The sequence below is a fragment of the Panulirus ornatus genome, chromosome 1 (genome assembly GCF_036320965.1).
Source record: "Panulirus ornatus isolate Po-2019 chromosome 1, ASM3632096v1, whole genome shotgun sequence".
Lineage (NCBI taxonomy): Eukaryota > Metazoa > Arthropoda > Malacostraca > Decapoda > Palinuridae > Panulirus > Panulirus ornatus.
Window position 1 is genome coordinate 34,476,849 of NC_092224.1, and position 23,725 is coordinate 34,500,573.

At 42.6% G+C, this 23,725-nt stretch overlaps 1 protein-coding gene across 2 annotated transcripts in view; it reads left to right on the forward strand.

Annotated features, from left to right (window-relative positions):
* The first annotated feature begins 2,491 nt into the window (after positions 1-2,491).
* Positions 2,492-23,725, forward strand: part of jdp (DnaJ domain-containing protein) — a 148,950-nt gene continuing 127,716 nt past the window's right edge. Inside the window, exons 1-2 of one of the 2 annotated variants that reach the window (XM_071660682.1) lie at positions 2,492-2,535; positions 2,875-3,162. In XM_071660682.1, the coding sequence (XP_071516783.1) occupies positions 2,986-3,162 (177 nt within the window). In that variant the 5' untranslated portion in view covers positions 2,492-2,535; positions 2,875-2,985. Of the gene's footprint in view, positions 2,536-2,867; positions 3,163-23,725 lie in introns of those variants that run through there. The other variant, XM_071660766.1, reaches the window with a different exon arrangement.

A 23,725-nucleotide genomic window follows, 5' to 3' on the forward strand; every position in this document is an offset into this window, starting at 1 on the left:
TAATAATGATAATGATAATAATAATGATGATAATCATGGTTTCGGTTATCTTTATCATTATCTCTATAGTCATCGAAGATATACCAGTTTGTGCTGGAATACTCCAAGTAGGACACAGTGTGTAAAGGACGTCGCTGCGGGAAATCATAAGAGGCGTGGGATTTGGCCGGGTTCATTAAGCTTATCCATCCCTTGATACAGTATGGAGATGAGACGGGATGTTCCAAAGGCTCCCACTGAGCCGAGGGAGGGAGGGAGGGAGAAGATTATATGGTTGTATTCTGAGAAATATTTGTTATGTAGGTCAAACACTGGTGTCTTTTGTGAGTTAGGGACTTGGCATTTGTGAATGAAACAGCTTGTGGGTAGAGAAACGAAAAATGACTGGTTAACAGAACATACAACAATATGAATCGTCAAACGTACAGGGCAGTGAATAACATTAGGAACCACTGGTGATCATAAAAACAAAATACCAATACTAAATGCATCTTTCATCAAACTCGCCATCGAAACTCCTGACATCAAACAACATGATATTGATTCCATTCAAAAGTATCTATTGTCCACACCCACCTAGCACGGACCTACCTACACACACACACACGTGATTCACCAACTTAAAAGAATGTTTCACAATATTTGATAAGCCAGATGAAGGGCAGTTTGATGCGGTTTCATAACCTTCTCACATCTTAAGAATAATGCAGAAGAGTCCAGTTAGAAGTGATCAATCAAGTTGCTACTACTACTACTACTACTACTACTACTACTACTACTACTTCTACTACTACTACTACTACTACTACTACTACTACTACTTCTACTACTACTACTACTACTACTACTACTACTACTACTACTACTACTTCTACTACTACTACTACTACTACTACTACTACTACTACTACTACTACTACTACTACTTCTACTACTACTACTACTACTACTACTACTACTACTACTACTATCCTTCTCGGGACAACAATGAGAGACGAGGAATTTTGTTGGAATTTTGAATAATCTTCCTTAAAAGATTATCTCCAACGAAGCATTCTAATTTAGTATAGTAGTTTTTCCAGCATTATTTTAAAACTTGAAAATTATATTCCATTTTCCGTTTTCTCCCTCATTGTAGTGAGACCCACACAGTTCCTGATTAGGAGTATATAGACGCATGAGTGTTTATAGTATGATATATAGAACAGCACCTTAACTACAATGATATTGGCTGAGTGATAGGAAAGCCGGGAGGAGAATGGTTATCGAGCCGACAAACTGGCATTCGTAGATCAAACGATATTAAGCCGTCAGGCACAGTGAGTGGATGGTCGATACGAAACGTTCGTTGACGTCAGTCCTCCTCGTTGCGATTGGTTAACGTTCTCGCAGTCGACCAGCTCGTTATAAGGGCTGCTGGTTATCCATTGGCGTCACTCGTTTGAGAATGACGTGTGGAGGCCATGCTCCGCTAAAGTATTTGGCAAGGGTTAGTTATTTTATTTGAGCGAGGCTACGCTGAATAGTTTAGGCTAGGTCATATTAGATTATGTTAGGTTAGGTTTGTACTATTTCGTAATATTCACTTCAACGTTTTCTATGATTTGGAAGATTTTTTACCATTTTTAGTGTTAATTCAAACTGTAAGATGTAATGCAAGTCACTACCCCATTAGGTATATATCATTTCGAACATATAAATGAAAAGGACACCCAGTTTGAGGGAAGATCCATTGATGTCAATAAGATACTAGTGTAAACCAATCAGAACGCTTTGTGGTTTAATATCCTTCGTCCTATTGGTCATGTTTAACAGCAAAACAAGCGGTATGTATAAAAAAGAAATAGTTATTTCCTACGCTATTTCTGTCTCCTTTTGTCAACTATTTCTCTAACAATCTTCGATCCTCCAACACTAACACACCATATGTGGAAAGGATCACAATTTTGCGCGTGATCAAGATATTCCTATGAGTCCACGGGGAAAATGAAACACGAAAAGTTCCCAAGTGCACTTTCGTGCAATAATCACATCATCAGGGGAGACACAAGAGAGAAATATAACAGTCAGTTGATATGCATCGAAGAGACGAACCTAGGACGCCAAATGGCAGTTGGGTTGCGCACCGTGAGATGGCACTGCGCACGCGGATCCCGACGACACACTGAACATAATGGGACTGTGCTGCAGCTACTCTTCTTAGTGTCTTTTGCTTCCTCAGATGTTTACATATACTCAACAGGAGTTAAAGACTTGTTTCGTTCCAAAGATGATTCCACCTATTTACCCAACTACGTTTAACAGTATCATGTAGTTACGTCCACTAATAGTAAATAGAATTATCATAATTTACCTCTAACTTGAGTGTAATTAGGTAAACAGCTTGTTAGCAACGTAGTGTATCCGGAACTAGTCACGTGATCGATACGTCATCGATACGTCAGTCTAGCTGTGTGGTGAAGCTGTGTTTGACTTTCACTTGTGATGGTCGTGCCGTGCCCAGCGGAGGTTGAGACATTACACTTGGAACTTACGGTGTGAACTTGTTATCCTGCACTAGTAAAATTGTGTGTCCTTATGCAGTGATGAATAACGTATACAAATAACAATTGATAACTTATACAATAACGAATAATGAAGACTTACGTAGGTTGTTTATAAGAAATTGAGACGGGAGAAGTTAGTGGAGGACTGAATCTAAAACTTGTATTTTACAAATTTGTGACGTTACTAATAATGGTTAGGTTAGAAACTGAAATATCTTCACAGTGTGAACTAGTTTTTTTCATCTATATTTTATCAAACAATGGCATCTGGATATTTGATAAATGCTTTAGATTTTATCATTAAGAACAGTTTCTTTTTTAATTTCAGAAATAAAGTGTGTTTAGTGTGAACTACAGTGATTTCAACTATTTCATCAAAAACGACGATTGAAAAATTATGAAATGCTTTAGATTGTATTACAAACAACGACTATATTAGATGTGTATTGTGTTTCGTGTGAACTACAGTGACTTGATCCGTCATTTATCTAGGAAAAAAAAAGGAAAAAAAAATTCTTGGCGGACGGAGTATCCTCCATCAGCAGTGTTGCCAACTGACCCAGGCCGGAACGAAGAGCAAGCAAGCAGCAGTAGTACCAACGTTCCGAGACGACCGGTAAGTTACTTAACTACTTGTTACATTTAAAACTGGCTAACCTTACATCCTGCTCCAATCCCACTCTCTCTCTCTCTCTCTCTCTCTCTCTCTCTCTCTCTCTCTCTCTCTCTCTCTCTCTCTCTCTCTCTCTCTCTCCATCATCGCATCATCTCGTTGCACCCACCACCACATACTCTCCGTCTCCATTGGAATGTCTCAGTTCTTTTACGTATATCTCTAGAGCTCAGGTATGAAAGGTACTTCCCGATCTAATCTACATCCACGACCTGTCTGTTCTCACAATCACTCGTCGCATTTTAATTCCGTCCACAAGATGGTACACCTCCAGCCTTGCCCTTCTCAGAGACAAAGGACTAATGATAGAGTTGGAATATTGTTGAAAGCAGACCAAAAAACACATAAGTGACTACAGTCATGCATTATTCTACACTTTCTATATCTAAATTCAATTTAAACTTCTCTTTTAGTAGTGAAATAGCACCTGCTATGAGACAGTAGCTTCTTTTTTTCAAAACGTTTTTGGAGTATATTAAAATGTCAGAGGATAAACTAACAATATGTTCCATATTTCATATAATGTGACGTGTTATTGCCACGGTCTTCCGTTGAACAGTAACATAAATATTCATTCACAACAGCATAAATTTGGATACGTGTCTACATAATTCCACGTGAGGCATTAAGGAAGGGAATTTCATCGAAATTTTACGACGCATGTCTATGTTTCCTGCATCCGAGAACGATCTATTTTGGTTTAGATTGAATTCCCAAGGACATTGTAATATACGAACGGAGTGGAGACCCCAACGCCATCTATAGGCAAACATTTTCACATAACAGTCATAGAGATTATTCTCACACCTATGCGAATCCAGTATAAGGTATATAAATGGGAATTGTCGACCACCTCGCTTTCCTGGGCCTGATATTATACCCCGTGATATATACATATGATAAAGGGGCTGACCGCCACGACTCCCAAAGCCTAGTGTTATCATTATTTGATAAGACGGTTGGCTCTCACGGTCTCCTTAAAGGCCCCTTATGTTTTGCGTCCGTCTTGTTCTCCCTCTCAAGATTCCATAGGATAGGATCCTATGAGAGCTCCTCTTTTACATATTCCATAGCCAATATACCCCCCGATAAGGGTCCCTGTGCTGGAGGTGTATGGGTTAGACTCATTCTATAAAGTTCCTGTGCTGGAGGTGTATGGTTTAGGTTTATTCTATCAAAATCCTGTTCGGGAGGTGTATGGTTTAGATTTATTCTACATAAAGTTCCTGTACGGGAGGTGTATGGGCTACACTCATTCTATAAAGTTCCTGTGCGGGAACTGTATTGCGTTAAACTCGTTGGAAAAGAATACAGTCGGGTTCTCACAGTTACTTGAGGGAATATTGACCCTTTGCGATATATTCTCTTGAAATTTATCGCCACTTGCGTCGACTGCACCTCAAAAGAACCTTATTTTTCTTTTCTTTATATGACACTGATATCATCCAGTCGCGGGTATAGAAAGAGGAGAAATGAGCCTTCATTGCCTTAGCCTATTTCATCAATGCATCTTTTAAAGGTATATATAATCTCTCTCAGTTCTACAGTCCTTGTTGCCCCATGGGTGGGATAAAGGGGAAAGGCAGGTGGAGGGAAAGGGCAGTGGCTGACGCCTAGATTGAAGCAGGTATGAGCGGGATTATTGCTATAAGCCGTGACGTATGCAAGGCTGGGCGGGCAGGTGTAAGTGGTGGATGGCTTATGTGAGAGTGAGAGAGATTATGAGTTGATACTGGGAAAGACGGCTGAGCAGGGATATGAGCCGGGATTCTGGAGGATTAGAGCAAGGAGAGAGAGAGAGAGAGAGAGAGAGAGAGAGAGAGAGAGAGAGAGAGAGAGAGAGAGAGAGAGAGAGACTACTGATGACGTAAGAGCTGTGATAGTGACGTGTTCGGTGACGCAAACAACACCCCGAACGTAAAACTGCAACGCATTTCCGATACTTTGAATACGATGTAACGTTAAGATTATGACGATTGGTAATTGTCGGATCCAGTCCCTTTGTACGAAGCATACTCGAGTAAATCATCATTACCCAGTTGATTACGGAAAATGGGAGAATGGAGCTAGGAGAACGAAATATATCTATCGACGTAAGGGAATCACGTAGTGTTGTGTGTGCTACACAGTCTGCCAGTGTCATTCAAGTTCGCATGGGTTCTGATGCTCTGTTCAATGTAGTGGACAACTGGGGATTTGGGAGTGGAACCCAAGTTGTAAGTGGAAGGGTGGAGTTTGATAACAGACATTGTTTCACAGATCACCAAATGACGAATGAATCAAACAGCGGAATTGGAATCGTCTGGAATGAACGTGGACTTGTACGTATAAAAAAAAAAAATCGTTATCGTGTATAAGGAGCTTCGAATACCTTCGGGCTGTGTATAAGGAGCTTCGAATACCTTCGGGCTGTGTATAAGGAGCTTCGAATACCTTCGGGATGTGTATAAGGAGCTTCGAATACCTTCGGGATGTGTATAAGGAGCTTCGAATACCTTCGGGCTGTGTATAAGGAGCTTCGAATACCTTCGGGCTGTAAACAAATACACCAGGTAGCCTGGCATATGTTAGAAGACGCACACACGCATCCAGATGATGAGTGAGGCAGCGGAGGAATGAGTGTGGATAGGATCACATGAAGCTCTGAACCTATACTTTGCATGAACTTCAGGAGTGATAAGCTCTCGAGAAGCGTAGCAGAAAGCAATCGGCTTTCCTCAGTCACACTCAAAACTGCATAAGAACTTGATGGGGGGAAGCCAATGACTGGCCCAGATGGTTTACGTTGTGAGGAAGATGACAGTAATTGTATTCCTCAACATGATAACAATTGTATTCCTCGGGAGGTACGCAGATGTTGACATTGATGACAGTTCCGTGAGAGAGAGAAGAAATCTCACCAATACGGGGTATGACAGAGATGGGTACAAGAAGTTAGGAAACAAGAAGGGAAATTTTTTCTATCAACAATAGTAGTAATATATATATATATATATATATATATATATATATATATATATATATATATATATATATATATATATATATGGGGAAAAGCTAAATGAGAGAACGGTAAATGTGATTAACTCTGGGCCATGCACAAGCTTCATAAGTCGATTTGATGAAGCCACGTAAATATGAATGTTCTCCACCACTGAACTAGCAGGAAGCGGAAATTCTTCTTTATTGATACATACTACCCCGTCGGGGTTCGAATCCTGGGCGTGGCACTCGGCCCACTCTCAATACCAGGTGTTCATCCTCCCGTCGGGGCTGGTCGATAAATGGGTACCTGGCTTAGACTGGTGTGTGTGTGTGTGTGTGTGTGTGTGTGTGTGTGTGTAAAGACATGGTACATATATGCAAGGTTATGAGCCGAGGCAACACGAGTGTAAAACTCTCTCCTCGTAACCCCAAACCCAGCTAATCACACGCCACACACTCACAAGCACACAAGCAAACAGACAAGTACGTGACCGAACGCAAAAATAATTTGAGAAGGAAATTATCCCCATCAACAAAGGATTATAGAAAAAAAAATAAAAGAAAATGGGAATCCGGTGGTTCGCAAACTAGGGCAGTTATTCCTGTGCCGCAGGTGAATGAGGACGCCTGTCTCTGGGGCCAGTGAGTGGGGGTTGCTCTCTCTCTCTCTCTCTCTCTCTCTCTCTCTCTCTCTCTCTCTCTCTCTCTCTCTCTCTCTCTCCTGCCTGATGGACACGCACGTTCCCCCTCCTCCCCTCCTGACTCTCCCCAGACCTCAGTCATTTTCCTGAAACTTAACAACCCCGGATTTCATACTCGGTAATCTGACACATTTCGTTTTCTTCGAGTCTCTACTAAATTAAGGCATCAAGATGTCTGGACCAGGCCAGTTATGTCATTTAGGTCAAGGAATAGTAAGATCTATTAGAGATAGTGAAGGGTCATTGACCTCATTACGTCTTCAAACCACGAATTAGAAATTCGTTTGGAGGTTCCGTAAAGACAGTGGTCATATACACGGGGGGCCTTCAAAACTCTGGTGTTGGGAGGGAGGCTGGCACGGGAAAATAGCCAAGCTCAGCACTGGGCTTTGTGCTGAGTGAGACACACATTTCTCTCTCTCTCTCTCTCTCTCTCTCTCTCTCTCTCTCTCTCTCTCTCTCTCTCTCTCTCTCTCTCTCTCTCTCTTTCCCTTTCCCTCTCTCTCTCTTATTTCCTTCCCCCCCTCTCCACCTCTCTCCCCCTCTCTTCCTCCCTCTCCCTTCCTTCCTCCTTCTCCCTCTCTCTTTCCCTCCCTTCCTCCCTCTCTCTCTCTCTCTCTCTCTCTCTCTCTCTCTCTCTCTCTCTCTCTCTCTCTCTCTCTCTCTCTCTCTCTCTCTAAGTCCAGGTAGAGTCTGGTTGTTGATGGCTGGGGGGGTCAGAGAACTCGGAGGCTTATCGCCTTTGTGGACGTTGGAACGAAAGGCGTAAAGACGGAATAGTGAGAATGGGGGCTAGGTTGGTTGATAAGAGATAGTGAAGGGAGGGGAGTGGGAGGCATACAGAGCGGCGAAGGGAGGGGAAAGGGAGAGAGGCTGAGAGAAGGGAGAGAGAGAGAGAGAGAGAGAGAGAGAGAGAGAAAGAGAGAGAGAGAGAGGGGGGGGTAGTGGATGATGACAGACGATAGGAAGGAGGAGAGGCGAGGGGTCGTGAACTCTGGAGTGTTTGCCTACCGTGACGTTAAGAACTAGAGAGAGATTACTACCCATCTCGTAACCTGTTTGGGCTATTTTTATGGAGCGATTTTTCGAAATTAAGAAAAAAGAAATATGTCGACACCTGGAGGCACTAGGATAACAATGTATATACCTGAATTAAAACCCACGATCATGGTAGAGGTGGAGGGTACATATAATATTTCATATGCCTGGCCCAGGGTTATTATCATGTACTAGGATATAATAACATTAGATTAGATATGCCTGACTCATGATCATTATAATCATAGCATGACATCTTTCTACCGTTGTATAACACACTCTCTCTCTCTCTCTCTCTCTCTCTCACCATGAGAAATATATATATATATATATGTAAGAATAATGGGCGACCTAACCTTCAACCTCTGAATTTTCTCGTCTGTTTGCTGTTGTCAGCAGCGGACAATTCCTCGAACTACGTAAGGGACAGAACAACCAGAGACCAAACGATCATATAGAGCAAGGAAGTTAGTAGAGAAGGTAAGGTGTAAAAGAACTAAATAATTACATTGAGAATGTGGACTGGATGCACAAGAGTTTTAGAAAAAGTTGTACGATAGTAGAGAAACTTCAGATTATGAGGGAGTGGCCTCATGAGTGTATAACTCTCCCTCTCCATGTAGCACAATAGGCAATTACATACAGTGATTTACACACGGGTCCATACGCTAAGAGAGAGAGAATGGATGTGAGCCGATGTAACCTCTCTTCGTCTATCCCTGGCGCTACCTCGCTCACGCGGGAAACGGTGATCGAGGATGACAGAAACATATACTAACGAACACATTCGTACGTAGGCCAACAAAGGCGTTGAAAAAAAAATCAACGAACACCTGAGAACCGCGACTCACCGTAACAGCTCTTCATTGCTCTAGAACGATTAGCTAAATGCTTGTTTAAAATGGTGGAATTAGATCAAAACTTTTACCATAAAGAGAAAATGTTTATGACAGAGCAGACGAGGTTAAAGCTCAGTGTTCTGACGTGCCCTGAGGGAGGAGGTAGTGGAGCATTATGGTAGGTCATTAAGATACCTTCCTTTCCCTTCCTGCCTCTTCTGTGGGTATCCCACAGCGCTCAGGAAGTCGACCACGTCCACCGAGCGGCACCACAGCTCGTTACGTGTGTGTGTGTGTGTGTGTGTGTGTGTGTGTGTGTGTGTGTGTGTGTGTGTGTGTTTCATAAAGATGAAATGTGATGTCTAGTTTCATATAATGATTATGTAAGATTAGATCATTTGTTCTGGTTCTAAATATATATATGGCGTCCTAGCTTCGTCTCTTCGATGTATATCAACTGACGCATATTTCTCTCTTGTGTCTCCCCTGATGATGTGATTATGACACGAAAGTGCACTTGGGAACTTTTCGCGTTCCATTTTCCCAGTGGACTCATAGGAATATCTTGATGACGCGCAAAATTGTGATCCTTTCCAATATATATATATATATATATATATATATATATATATATATATATATATATATATATATATATATATATATATATATATATCGCTCACAACCCACACGCACATACACATACACACAATACATGGTACTTATACACAAGCCTCACGGACGGGGCAACAACACCAGTTTCAACCCACCACATAAATAGCAACGACAAGTCCTAGGAACAAGAGACCTGAAGGATATTAATGAGGATCGGAGGGAAAGAGGGAGTCCGCGATCCTAGAAATGAGGAGGTCAGAATGCCTTCGTATTTCAGTGCTTTTGAGGATCAGACATGACCTTCGATATTGGAGGTCATCTGTAGCGGGCACCAATGGTCGACCACCAGTCGTTTCGGGCCACTGTGGTCCAATTCCATCCGTCAGATTGCCTGGGGGTGGTGGCGGCGGCGGGGCTGCCGTGTTCTGATGGACCGCACCGCGTCGTGTCTTCCGTGTCAGCTGATCCTTCCTACCGTGTCGTGAGGCCGATGATCGCGTGAGTTTCTCCCCCTCCATCAGGAGGTCCGGCTGAGCTTACCAGCGCTGGTCAAGGCAGCGGCGGGACTGTATCGGAGGTATTGGCTAATACAATGGGCATTGGAGGGAATGTAGGTATCTTACGGGTACCGAAAGTGAGATTACACGTGTATCTTATAATGAGTGCGGATCACCAAGAATGAATGCGATGTATTGATCATTATAATCAGAGCGGATCATCAAGAATGAATATAATGTATTGATCATTATAATCAGTGCGGATCATCAAGAATGAATACGAAGTATTGTTCACTGTAATCAGCGTGGATAACTAAGAATGAATATGATGTATTGATCATTATAATCAGTGCGGATCATCAAGAATGAATATGATGTATTGATCATTATAATCAGTGCGGATCATCAAGAATGAATACGATGTATTGTTCATTGTAATCAGTGCGGATCATCAAGAATGAATACGATGTATTGTTCATTGTAATCAGCATGGATCACTAAGAGTGCATATGATGTATTGATCATTATTCATCATTCCTGAACAGACGCAATTATCTTTTTCCTCCCTGTAGAGGTTAGACCTGGTGGTGTGTGTGGTGGGGGTGTTGCTTCATGTGTGTAAAGGTTGAAGTGTGAGTATTGTTCTGTGAGTGTGTGTGTGTGTGTGTGTGTGTGTGTGTGTGTGTGTGTGTGTTTTGTATTTTCATATGACTTTATGAAAATACAAAACCATTAAAAACAGAGGAAAAAAATGTTAGTCAAAACGATCTGTCATTTTACAAATGAACACCAGTAGAGACACAGGAAAACAGTAAAATGAATGTTTGAATATAACACGAATACCACACGAAATACAATCATACTGGTAGAAACACTGATTCACATGTATCAGGAGAAATGCACACACACACACACACACACACACACACACACACACACACACACACACACACACACACACAGAACAATACTCACACTTCAACCTTTACACACATGAAGCAACACCCCCACCACACACACACACACACACCACCAGGTCTAACCTTTACAGGGAGGAAAAAGATAATTGCGTCTGTTCAGCGTTCAACCCGACGCAGGGTTACGACGCAACACAGCAGGAATAGGTCTTCCGACCGCCCTCCCCCCCCAACCCCCAATTACACCCCCACCCCCACCCCATCCCCACCTACCCCTAGCGTCAGGTCCCATTGCCATATATATTCTAGGATAAAGATCCCTTGAGGACTGACGTCAAGTCTGACGCTTACAAACTCGGAGGAAGGCCCCGTGGAGACGTCACGTCTTGGGTATCCAGATCACACACACACACACACACTGACACCATCGCCACATACGCAGCCTCACCTCCGGCTCTTACATATGTGTGGTTGAGAGAGCAGAAGAGGGTGTATTGAAATGGTTTGGTCACATGAAGAGAATGAGTAAGGAAAGATTGACAAAGAGGATATATGTGTCAGAGGTGGAGGGAACGAGGAGAAGTGGGAGACCAAATTGGAGGTGCAAGGATGGAGTGAAAAAGATTTTGAGCGATCGGGGCCTGAACATACAGGAGGATGAAAGGTGTGCAAGGAATAGAGTGAATTGGAACGATGTGGTATACCGGGATCGACGTGCTGTCAATGGATTGAACCAGGGCATGTGAAGCGTCTGGGGTAAACCATGGGAAGTTTTGTGGGTCCTGGATGTGTAAAAGGAGCTGTGGTTTCGGTGCACTACACATGATAGCTAGAGACTGAGTGTGAACGAATGTGGCCTTTGTTGTCTTTTTCTAGCGATACCTTGCGCGGGGGAGGGGGGTGCCATTTCATGTGTGGCGGGGAAAAGAGCACAATTGAGCGCGTGATCAGGTAAATTCCAAGCAATCCACGGGGAAATGAAGCACGATAAGCTCCCAAGTACACTTTCGTGTAATGATCACATCATCAGGGGAGGTACAAGAAAGAAATATAACAGTCAGTTGATATATACAAGGAAGAGACGTAGCTAGGACGCCATCTGGTGAACATGTGATTACCCAAATGGAGGTCGGGTGCGTTCAAGTCTGGCAATATCCGTATCATAGATTTATCATGTGAACAAGATAGGGACCTCTTTGCAAATTTCTTTAACAATTAAGCTATCCAATTTGTGTAGACCTTCACTAGTATTATGTTACAATTCTTTGTGTATTTGATAATAGAAGATTCAATGATATTTCTCGTGGTACCGGAGTTAGAGTTGATAACTGAGATGGCATTACTCCAGTCAGTACATTGATTATAGTTTTTAACGTGATTAAACAAGCATTTGATTCTTGTCCTGTATTAATTTATACTTATGTTGCTTGAAACTAACAGAAAGATCCTTACCAGTCTTCCCAGCATAAAACATATCACAACTTTTACATTGTACTCTATAAACACAGCCTGCAGACCGTATCGTGTTTCCTTTTCATAAATATATATATATATATATATATATATATATATATATATATATATATATATATATATATATATATATATATATAAGACACACATCACACAAACACACATTAAAAGCACACTTATCCACAAAAAATAACCACACACTATTATTTGCCAAACAACTGTAAACACATATTGGAATAAACAATTCACAATTCTCTATCACAAATCAACGGAGGTGTAACAGCAAAAACATGGACATATCCTACTGCTCAACATCACCGTAAGATAACGGTAAAGAACGGGACGGAAAGTAAACAACCTCACAGGAAGGGACAGCGGTGTCGGTGGCTGTTCTTTGATCTTAGGTCTGAGGGGGGAAAAAAAATCGACTCTTTTGAGAATGGTATTAGAATCCTCGGTAAGGTAGGCGATGCGAGAGGTCCTACAGAGAGAGGGTCAGGGGTTGGATTACGTCCGTAAGGATAAGCCTTGACTGGATGAGATTGAGGGACTGGGAAGGGTAAAGGTTGAGTGGGAACGGAGAGAGGATGGAAGACGATGTGTGTGTGTGTGTGTGTGTGTGTGTGTGTGTGTGTGTGTGTGTGTGTGTGTCTGTACGTCTGTGTGTGGAAGCTTAAAGGTTTGAGTGAAGGTCAGGAGGATGAGTGTTCGAAAATGCTGAAGAAAATAGTAAATTTTGTGGAATCTAAGGACGAGAATCAGAAATAAATAAAATAGAAATGCTGGGAGATAAAATAAAGAGAGTCTATTAAGATCTAGGGAGAAAGATAAAAAGACATTGGAGGTGTATATGTGTGTGTGAATATAGGCCATGAGAGTAGCAATAATGTATCAGAAGATGGAAAAGCTAGTGGGACTCAGAGCAGTATGGAATAGAGGCGAAGTTGCTGTTGAATAGATCTGGGAAATGAGTACGCCAGCCTGGAAAGGATGGCCTTGTTTCATATGATTAATATGGAAATAGCACTTATGTGAGAGTCACTGGGGGTATGATGGATGAGTGGTCTGAAATAAAACAGATAGGGTGCGCGAGGGTCGTATGTTGACTGGCTAGTACGTGAGATATGAGTGTAGTTTAATGATACCAGGTGTTCTGCTAAACCATAGTGACATACAATGAAAACTAAGAAAGTTGTTGTATTCAGATAATGTTATTCTGCGCATAACTGATTTTTCTGCCTTAAGAGTTAAGACGGATGGAAAAAATTTACCCAACTATGGAAAACTAGTTCTTAGACGCCGGAGTAATTCATTATCGGGCAAGAAAATTACACTTACAAATTGCACGATACTTAATGTGTAGCACATTTCGTTGATATATTGATAATATAACAGCACTTATGATCACAATCAGTAAGTCCCTTTTTCAGAGGAACGCGGAAGAATACAATATTTACATCTTAACCGACCATAATGGACAAAGGAACAAGGAGAAGCGAAGCGCGAGGCAATCTCACCCTCTTAAGTCATCCTCAGCTATTTTGGGAGGAAGTTCTGTGCCATCGAAGACGATAAGAAAATTCACAGCGTTTCTAAGAAATGAATCAAGTTTTCAGTAAAAGATAAAGAAATCTTGAAGTTCTTGTGATCAAAGAAGCGTGACTCTAGCTACCTTGAGAGGTCTTAGTGTAAGTATGATATACCGTCATCATCATTACCCAGAAGGCTGATACATGAGATGGTACTCGAATATGTAGTGATTAGACAGAGTTTTTGGTCAATACATTTTCTACATTAGTGAAAATTCATAGAATCGATCTCATTCTTTATATTCTTTCTATACTTTATTGCACAAGACATTATTATCTTCGGGTTACAATGATGATTTCAGATTATCAGTCTGTGTAGGACAGTAAGAAGCAGAACTCTGTGTGTGTGTGTGTGTGTGTGTGTGTGTGTGTGTGTGTGTGTGTGTGTGTGTGTGTGTTTTAAGAGACGAAGTCACATGATTGTAAAATTTTCCTCACATACCATACAAATAGTAACCACACACACACACACACACACACACACACACACACACACACACACACACACACTGTGGATGCGTACCGTACTTGCAAAAGTCCTGGTCTTTAGATTCATATCCTCATTATTATGATAGGATCTAACTATAATGAATCTTCACTTGCATACCTTCGCCACATACGCCATGCTGCTAAGATGATACGCAAGTATTCCGTGTTCCATTTGGGATCAGGCAAGGCAGTGGACGATTTACTACCCATTGTTCCTCACTTCTCATCCTTCTCTGTCCTCAAAATGTGACTCACAAGTCGGGAGACTCACTGATGTAGAAGTGGGGACGCGCTGTTAAAGTGGGGACTTTTACCACTGTAGATGTAGGGATTGACCATTGTAGATGTGGGGACCTGACCATTGTAGATGTGGGGACTGGCCATTGTAGATGTAGGGACTAACCACTGTAGAAGAGGGGAATCAACACTGTAGGAGAAGAGAATCATCGTTTTAGAAATGGGAACTCTTGAACGACGTAGAAATAGAACATTGGTGAAGTTAAGATTAACCATTGAGAAGGTGGGGGTCAAAGCATTGTAGAAGTTGGGACTCACCATTATAGAGGTGGGTATTGACAATTGCAGGGTCAGCTCAACCTCCCAGCGGTCGCTAGCGTAGGACAAAGCGACCCAAATGAAGCTTCGAATCGGCTTCACTCCCCTGCTTCCCAGGATGATGACACTTCCATACAGGGTGTTATGAAGGCATTTGGTGCAGGTCAGAACGTACCCGTGGGTTTCTGTAGTCTGGGACCTCCCTCCCGAGGAAAATCACTCATTTCTCTAAGGGCTTGAGTATATCACCCAGTTGGATATAGTAGTTTCTGAAACCTTTCCTCTTATTCTGGATCACGATACGTTGATATAATGGTAACTGAAACCTTTCCTCTTATTCTGGATGACAATACGTTGATATAATGATATCTGAAACCTTTCCTCTTATTCTGGATCACGATAGGTTGATTTGATGGTATCTGAAACCTTTCCTCTTATTCTGGATCACGGTACGATAAGCTCTTAGGTGTGGGCCTTAACTTAGAAAGGAACTTGTCAGAAATCTCAGCTTTTCGTCAGTTTTGAAGATCCAGGTTCAAGGCAAAAATAATTCATACTCTCGGGAATACATTTCGATAATAATGACTTCAATTTGTCTAGTTATATATAATCTAAGTAAACGCTTGTGTATATTTCCTTCTTTCTCCGGGAGAAAACGTGTCTCCTCAGACGGTAAGGATGCAGTTCACAACAACGTTTGACGTATGTACAGACGCAGATAACATTCAAGTATGTCGTAAAAAAAAAATCAACTCAAGCTTCGACCTGATACCAGTCTGGCTGCCTGTGGAGCAGCACAAGCTTTGTGTGTGTCTGAGCTCGCCAACAGCACGTAGTGCAAGTGAGTTAGTTCAGATACCTTTGAGAAAATGGGGGGAAAAAAGGGGGAAAGCCTTTACAGAATTTGCCAGCAATTCCTATGCTGATGATTTGGGTGGCTGGGCACAAATCCATCCCCGATTCATGCATTGTGAGGAGGAACGAAATCGGATGATGTGCGATATGCTTTTGGGGGGAAAATGCGACAGGATCCGACCAACAGTCACATTCAGTCAGGTCTCCGGAATTCGTCGGAATATACCAAAATCCGACAAGAATGTATTAGTTATATAAATCCGACAGAATCAGTGTAAACGGAAGACATCGACAGAATCCAATAAAAAGGAGACGGTATTAGACAGTGAAAACTCATCCAAGTCGAGGAATTTAACATGAGTGTTTAGATAATGGCAGACATGAGAGACGGGAAAGAATCAGTGAACACCAACCACTGGAACAGAATCATACAGACATTATCTACAATATTTGAAACATAGATGATTCATTACCTTAGTGGCAAGGTTCCTAAATATTGAATGGATCTTTACCACTAAATGCACCTTCATGAGTTGGCCCATCCTGATGGAAAGAAGATTGTCTCCGAGCATCTCTTTACAAAACGAACTCTCTGTTATCTTTTTCGTTGTCGTTCTTGATGTTCTTTCCTCTCTTGAGAGGAATGTTGGTGGCTGTGGTAGCGTGGATGTGGTGTTGAAGGTGGTCAACAAGACCCATCCTCCCGAGGGATGAGGGCAGGGCTGGCCCTGGGGGCGGGACCCAATCATCCAAGGAATGAGGGCAGGGCTGGCCCTTGGGCGGGACCCAATCACCCAAGGAATGAGGGCAGGGCTGGCCCTGGGGCGGGACCCAATCACCCAAGGAATGAGGGCAGGGCTGGCCCTGGGGCAGGACCCAATCATCCAAGGAATGAGGGCAGGGCTGGCCCTGGGGGCAGGTACCCAATCATCCAAGGAATGAGGGCAGGGCTGGCCCTGGGGCGGGACCCAATCACCCATGGAATGAGGGCAGGGCTGGCCCTGGGGCGGGACCCATCCCTCTCGAGAGATTACTCAGGACAGGGCTATCCTTGGCTTGGAACTCATCCTCCCGAGGGCCGAAGACGGGGCCGCCCCTGAGCCGAGGGCAGACAGTGTAGCCCCCCCGCGTCGGCAGGTGAATCAGTGTAATTAACGCATATTGGCTGGGGATTAATGTGGGCCGTGATGGGAGTGAGGGTTGTGTGTGTGTGTGGGAGAATGGCTAGGGTGAGGGTGGCATGAGACTGAGGAAAACAGATGAAGAGGAGAGAGAGAAGAAATGAGAGAGAGAAGAATCAAGGGTGACTTGATCAGAACCCTTAAAGCTTTTCCTTAAACCATTTTGATGAAGTCAACAAGTGATACGTTCCTCAGAAGATGCAGCGACGCAACAACCGAAAACCATAACTTAGAATCAAGCAAGGAACAGAATCAAGCAAGGAACAGAATCAAGCAAGGAACAGAATCAAGCAAGGAACAGAATCAAGCAAGGAACAGAATCAAGCAAGGAACAGAATCAAGCAAGGAGCAGAATCAAGAAAAGAACAGAATCAAGCAAGGAACAGAATCAAGCAAGGAACAGAATCAAGCAAGGAACAGAATCAAGAAAAGAACAGAATCAAGCAAGGAACAGAATCAAGAAAAGAACAGAATCAAGAAAAGAACAGAATCAAGCAAGGAGCAGAATCAAGAAAAGAACAGAATCAAGCAAGGAACAGAATCAAGCAAGGAACAGAATCAAGAAAAGAACAGAATCAAGCAAGGAACAGAATCAAGCAAGGAGCAGAATCAAGAAAAGAACAGAATCAAGCAAGGAACAGAATCAAGCAAGGAACAGAATCAAGAAAAGAACAGAATCAAGCAAGGAACAGAATCAAGCAAGGAACAGAATCAAGAAAGGAACAGAATCAAGCAAGGAACAGAATCAAGCAAGGAACAGAATCAAGCAAGGAACAGAATCAAGCAAGGAACAGAATCAAGCAAGGAACAGAATCAAGCAAGGAACAGAATCAAGCAAGGAACAGAATCAAGCAAGGAACAGAATCAAGAAAAGAACAGAATCAAGCAAGGAACAGAATCAAGCAAGGAACAGAATCAAGCAAGGAACAGAATCAAGCAAGGAACAGAATCAAGCAAGGAACAGAATCAAGAACAGAACAGAATCAAGCAAGGAACAGAATCAAGCAAGGAACAGAATCAAGCAAGGAACAGAATCAAGCAAGGAACAGAATCAAGCAAGGAACAGAATCAAGCAAGGAACAGAATCAAGCAAGGAACAGAATCAAGCAAGGAACAGAATCAAGCAAGGAACAGAATCAAGCAAGGAACAGAATCAAGCAAGGAACAGAATCAAGCAAGGAACAGAATCAAGCAAGGAACAGAATCAAGCAAGGAACAGAATCAAGAAAAGAACAGAATCAAGCAAGGAACAGAATCAAGCAAGGAACAGAATCAAGCAAGGAACAGAATCAAGCAAGGAACAGAATCAAGCAAGGAACAGAATCAAGCAAGGAACAGAATCAAGCAAGGAACAGAATCAAGAAAGAACAGAATCAAGCAAGGAACAGAATCAAGCAAGGAACAGAATCAAGAAAAGAACAGAATCAAGCAAGGAACAGAATCAAGCAAGGAACAGAATCAAGAAAAGAACAGAATCAAGCAAGGAACAGAATCAAGCAAGGAACAGAATCAAGCAAGGAACAGAATCAAGCAAGGAACAGAATCAAGCAAGGAACAGAATCAAGCAAGGAACAGAATCAAGAAAAGAACAGAATCAAGCAAGGAACAGAATCAAGCAAGGAACAGAATCAAGCAAGGAACAGAATCAAGCAAGGAACAGAATCAAGCAAGGAACAGAATCAAGCAAGGAACAGAATCAAGCAAGGAACAGAATCAAGCAAGGAACAGAATCAAGCAAGGAACAGAATCAAGCAAGGAACAGAATCAAGCAAGGAACAGAATCAAGCAAGGAACAGAATCAAGCAAGGAACAGAATCAAGAAAGAACAGAATCAAGCAAGGAACAGAATCAAGCAAGGAACAGAATCAAGAAAAGAACAGAATCAAGCAAGGAACAGAATCAAGCAAGGAACAGAATCAAGAAAGAACAGAATCAAGCAAGGAACAGAATCAAGCAAGGAACAGAATCAAGAAAAGAACAGAATCAAGCAAGGAACAGAATCAAGCAAGAACAGAATCAAGCAAGGAACAGAATCAAGCAAGGAACAGAATCAAGAAAAGAACAGAATCAAGCAAGGAACAGAATCAAGAAAGAACAGAATCAAGCAAGGAACAGAATCAAGCAAGGAACAGAATCAAGCAAGGAACAGAATCAAGCAAGGAACAGAATCAAGCAAGGAACAGAATCAAGCAAGGAACAGAATCAAGCAAGGAACAGAATCAAGAAAAGAACAGAATCAAGCAAGGAACAGAATCAAGCAAGGAACAGAATCAAGCAAGAACAGAATCAAGCAAGGAACAGAATCAAGCAAGGAACAGAATCAAGCAAGGAACAGAATCAAGCAAGGAACAGAATCAAGCAAGGAACAGAATCAAGCAAGGAACAGAATCAAGAAAAGAACAGAATCAAGCAAGGAACAGAATCAAGCAAGGAACAGAATCAAGCAAGGAACAGAATCAAGAAAAGAACAGAATCAAGCAAGGAACAGAATCAAGCAAGGAACAGAATCAAGCAAGGAACAGAATCAAGCAAGGAACAGAATCAAGCAAGGAACAGAATCAAGAAAACAACAGAATCAAGCAAGGAACAGAATCAAGCAAGGAACAGAATCAAGCAAGGAACAGAATCAAGCAAGGAACAGAATCAAGCAAGGAACAGAATCAAGAAAACAACAGAATCAAGCAAGGAACAGAATCAAGCAAGGAACAGAATCAAGCAAGGAACAGAATCAAGCAAGAACAGAATCAAGCAAGGAACAGAATCAAGAAAAGAACAGAATCAAGCAAGGAACAGAATCAAGCAAGGAACAGAATCAAGCAAGGAACAGAATCAAGCAAGGAACAGAATCAAGCAAGGAACAGAATCAAGAAAAGAACAGAATCAAGCAAGGAACAGAATCAAGAAAACAACAGAATCAAGCAAGGAACAGAATCAAGCAAGGAACAGAATCAAGCAAGGAACAGAATCAAGAAAAGAACAGAATCAAGCAAGGAACAGAATCAAGAAAACAACAGAATCAAGCAAGGAACAGAATCAAGAAAACAACAGAATCAAGCATTGTATGTGTTTTTCATATCCGTTTCTCTTCTTACCGCCTTCTACAACATTGTCTTTTTTTCAAAAATGGTGATTCCTTGCCATCACTCATTCTTTTATACATCAACTCATTCGTTAGTAACTACAGTCTAACGATCAATCAGTTATTTGCCTTTATAACTCTTTTATGAACAACTGTTTCTTCCATCAAACAAAATTGATCATTTTTTCTCTCATTGGTTTTACACATAACAACATTTCCATGAGGCCAAGTTCATCACTCCTGGGCTCTCATCATAGTTCGCTGAATACTGTTACACTCTTACCAGTCTACCCCATCCATCATCCCTTGCTTCTTACACCCCTCATGAAAGATCCTCACGTGAACCTCATCCACTGAAACATTACCCTTTTCGAGACTTCCTCCTCCCTGGAGAAGGGAAAAATAAAAAAAAACCTTTTGTTGGTCTGATCTACTTTCAATAGACCAAATTTTCCTTGAGATTTTTTCCCTTGTTTTCACTCTGATGTTTTGTATGGCGTGCTTACGCTGGCCTCACAAGACACCCTCATGTGGTTCAGGAATATTTGCCTTTCTATTTATGGTCTTTATTTTCACTCAGGAGGGAGGTCGCAGCCACCTGGATCCTCTCTGAGCTGTGTACAGGTGGCGGTGGCCTTCCACCCAACCCTCTCCCGCTACACTTATGGGCTATACTGAGTGTCTGCCGGTCGTGGCCAGAGGTATTGGACTGTTGCTACCTGCAACAGGTCTGGCTCCCGTTTGTGACTAGAGATACGGGGCTGTTGCTACCTGCAATGGGCCTGGCTGCCGTTTAGGGCCAGAGGTACGGGGCTGTTCCTACCTGCAACAGGTTTGGTTGCTGGTTGTGGCCAAAGGTATACGGGACAGCTGCTACCTGTAACTTGTCCTGGCCACCTGGCTGTGGCAAAGGATTTGAGACTACTGCTGCTACATGTAGCAGGTCTTCCTGCTAGTTTTGACGAGCTAACTAGGGACTACTAATGTTGCTTGTAACAGTTTGGTCTTCTGGGTAATAGATGGAGTCAAAAGTACCACACACTGTACCATATGCTGTACCATATACTGTACCATGTACTGTACCATATACTGTACCATTACTGTACCATGTACTGTACCATGTACTGTACCATGTACTGTACCATATACTGTAGCATACATTGTACGTCAGGTCTGCTCCACCTTCCCAAGTGGCCCCGTAGATCCAATATGTCAGGAGATGTCAGCCACGTCCGCCGGTGTGATACACTCAGTCTCTTCCTCCTCCAGTGATCTCTTCACCCGTCAGATTATCTCTTTAATACTCCCAAGTCTCATCATTCCTGTGTATCTCACATGAGGCTCCCACTCCCACCTGACCACAAGACTCATCATTCCTGTGTATCTCACATGAGGCTCACACTCCCACCTGACCACAAGACTCATCATTCCTGTGTATCTCACATGAGGCTCACACTCCCACCTGACCACAAGACTCATCATTCCTGTGTATCTCACATGAGGCTCACACTCCCACCTGACCACAAGTCTCATCATTCCTGTGTATCTTGCGTGAGGCTCACACTTCCACCTGACCACACGAGCCTCCTTACCCTCCACTGGTCGCCACACATCGCCACAGTGCTGAGAGAGAGAGAGAGAGAGAGAGAGAGAGAGAGAGAGAGAGAGAGAGAGAGAGAGAGAGAGAGAGAGAGACGCTCTCTTTTGTTGTAAATCGTATATTTTCTTTTTTTTTTCGGTATTTTCAACCTCTCGTCGCTTGTCTTCAGATCGGTAGAATATCTCTGCAAATAATCTTTTACATCACAGCATTAAGGATGATTTTCATTTGATTTCCTCTCGATTTAAAAAACCGCAAACAAATCGAAAGTAAACATTCATTTGACATATACACTGTCACCACGCTGGCGCCATCAGCGATCGTGAAAAGGAGAAAATGTATTCTTGCGATTGGGTAGAAAAAAAAACAAAGTGTACATTAAGGTTTAAAAAAAAAATACGACTCACCTGCATGTTCACTCCTCCCTTAACTTCATGGAGTGAACATTCTGGGAGTAGTTTGCAACTAAGTGCGTCTGAGAAGTTTGAATTTTAAGATCGAGACGGACCCTCTGATGGTATAGTCTGTGAATCTCTCTCTGTTCGATGGTCGTCTCGACCCTGAGCGTGTGTGCGAACTCTGCTGGCCTCTCTCCTGCCGTACCCACCCAGGCCAGGATGGTGGAGGCTGCTTGTGATGCCGTGCAAGCTCAAGGAGGAGGAGGAGGAGGAGGAGGTGGCGGTGGCGTGTGCTGTATGATTTTAAAACGTCATTTTTGCTGCGGTACAGCTAAGCATAACCTAACCTAACCTAACCTAACCTAACCTAAACACTTCATCTTAACTGAACAAAACTGACCACGTATTCACACTTAAACTGGACACGTAGCTTCAGTAGAGCTCAAGTAACCTAGCCAAACCTGGAAGATTATCCCCCGAGAACTTGGTTATAAAACTTATGGGTTATACTTGCGGGGATAAGAAGTAATTCTAAAAAAAAAAACAGTTTGTCATAGACCGAATGACTCCTCCTCCTCCCCGAACCTCAGTAACCAAATCTCTTATCATTTAGAGTACAACACTAACAAGCAACATGACGATGAAGAGTAGGATTCTCAAGTTTAGGATTAAGATAACCATTTCTTAACAGCTGCTGCTGGTGTTCTACTACTGTTCGTAGTAGCGTACCCTAAACAATGTATAGTTTAACCTTACGTCGCTTGAACTTAGTTCTTAAATAAGTTATCCTCAGACTGTCTGTGAATTTATATTTGTATACCTTGTATACTACAACCCCCACTATATTACTCTCCTCACGTGTACAGTATACCTTGTATACTACACCCTTGATGTCTGTTATCTTCAATTGCACTTGTATACTACGCCCTTGGTGTATAAATTCCCTCCTCAGTACTTGTATACTACACCCTTGATGTATGTCTTGCCTCATATATACCTGTACACCTAGTATACTTCACCCTTGAGGAAATACTTTCTCATTTGTGCCTCTATACCTTGTGTCTCTTATTTATGCCTCAGTAATCATATGTCGGACCTGCTTGTGAGACGACACCTCGCTGCCTCATCTATCGTCAACTCACACATAACTCCTCCCGGGTGTTCTCATTCACCTCATACTTTCATCAAGCTTTTCCTCCATATTTGAAGTATCTTTCCAGCATGTTGCCTCCTTTCCCGCTCTCTGAAGCATCACACTGAACATTTTCTATATATCTCGTGACCTTCATATCTGCTGTGTGAATGATCGTCGTCAAAACTCTCCCCCGCTCCAGCTCGTCCAGACCTCTCGACCCAGTTCCTGCCATCAGTCCTGGCCTGCCAGGGCTGGGTCGTCCGCTGGTGACCACGATGTCAGGGTCTTCCGTCACCACAGCTGATCATGTGTGGCTCCCTGGAGACGCCACAACCGTTCATGTGCCGCTTTGATTTTATCTTGCGTCAGAAAATTCAGCGTCACAGTTACTTAGTCGCGTCTTTCCGTTACGGGTCATCGGCGAGTTCATTTCGTCACACAAGGCGTCGCAATTGGTCGGTTCGCTGAGTGTAACGGTCGCTCGTATCTGCACGTCAGAACACAAGACGTCAGAGCGAATCAAGAAGTTCTCGCTACATCCACCGCCACAGTCGCTTGCC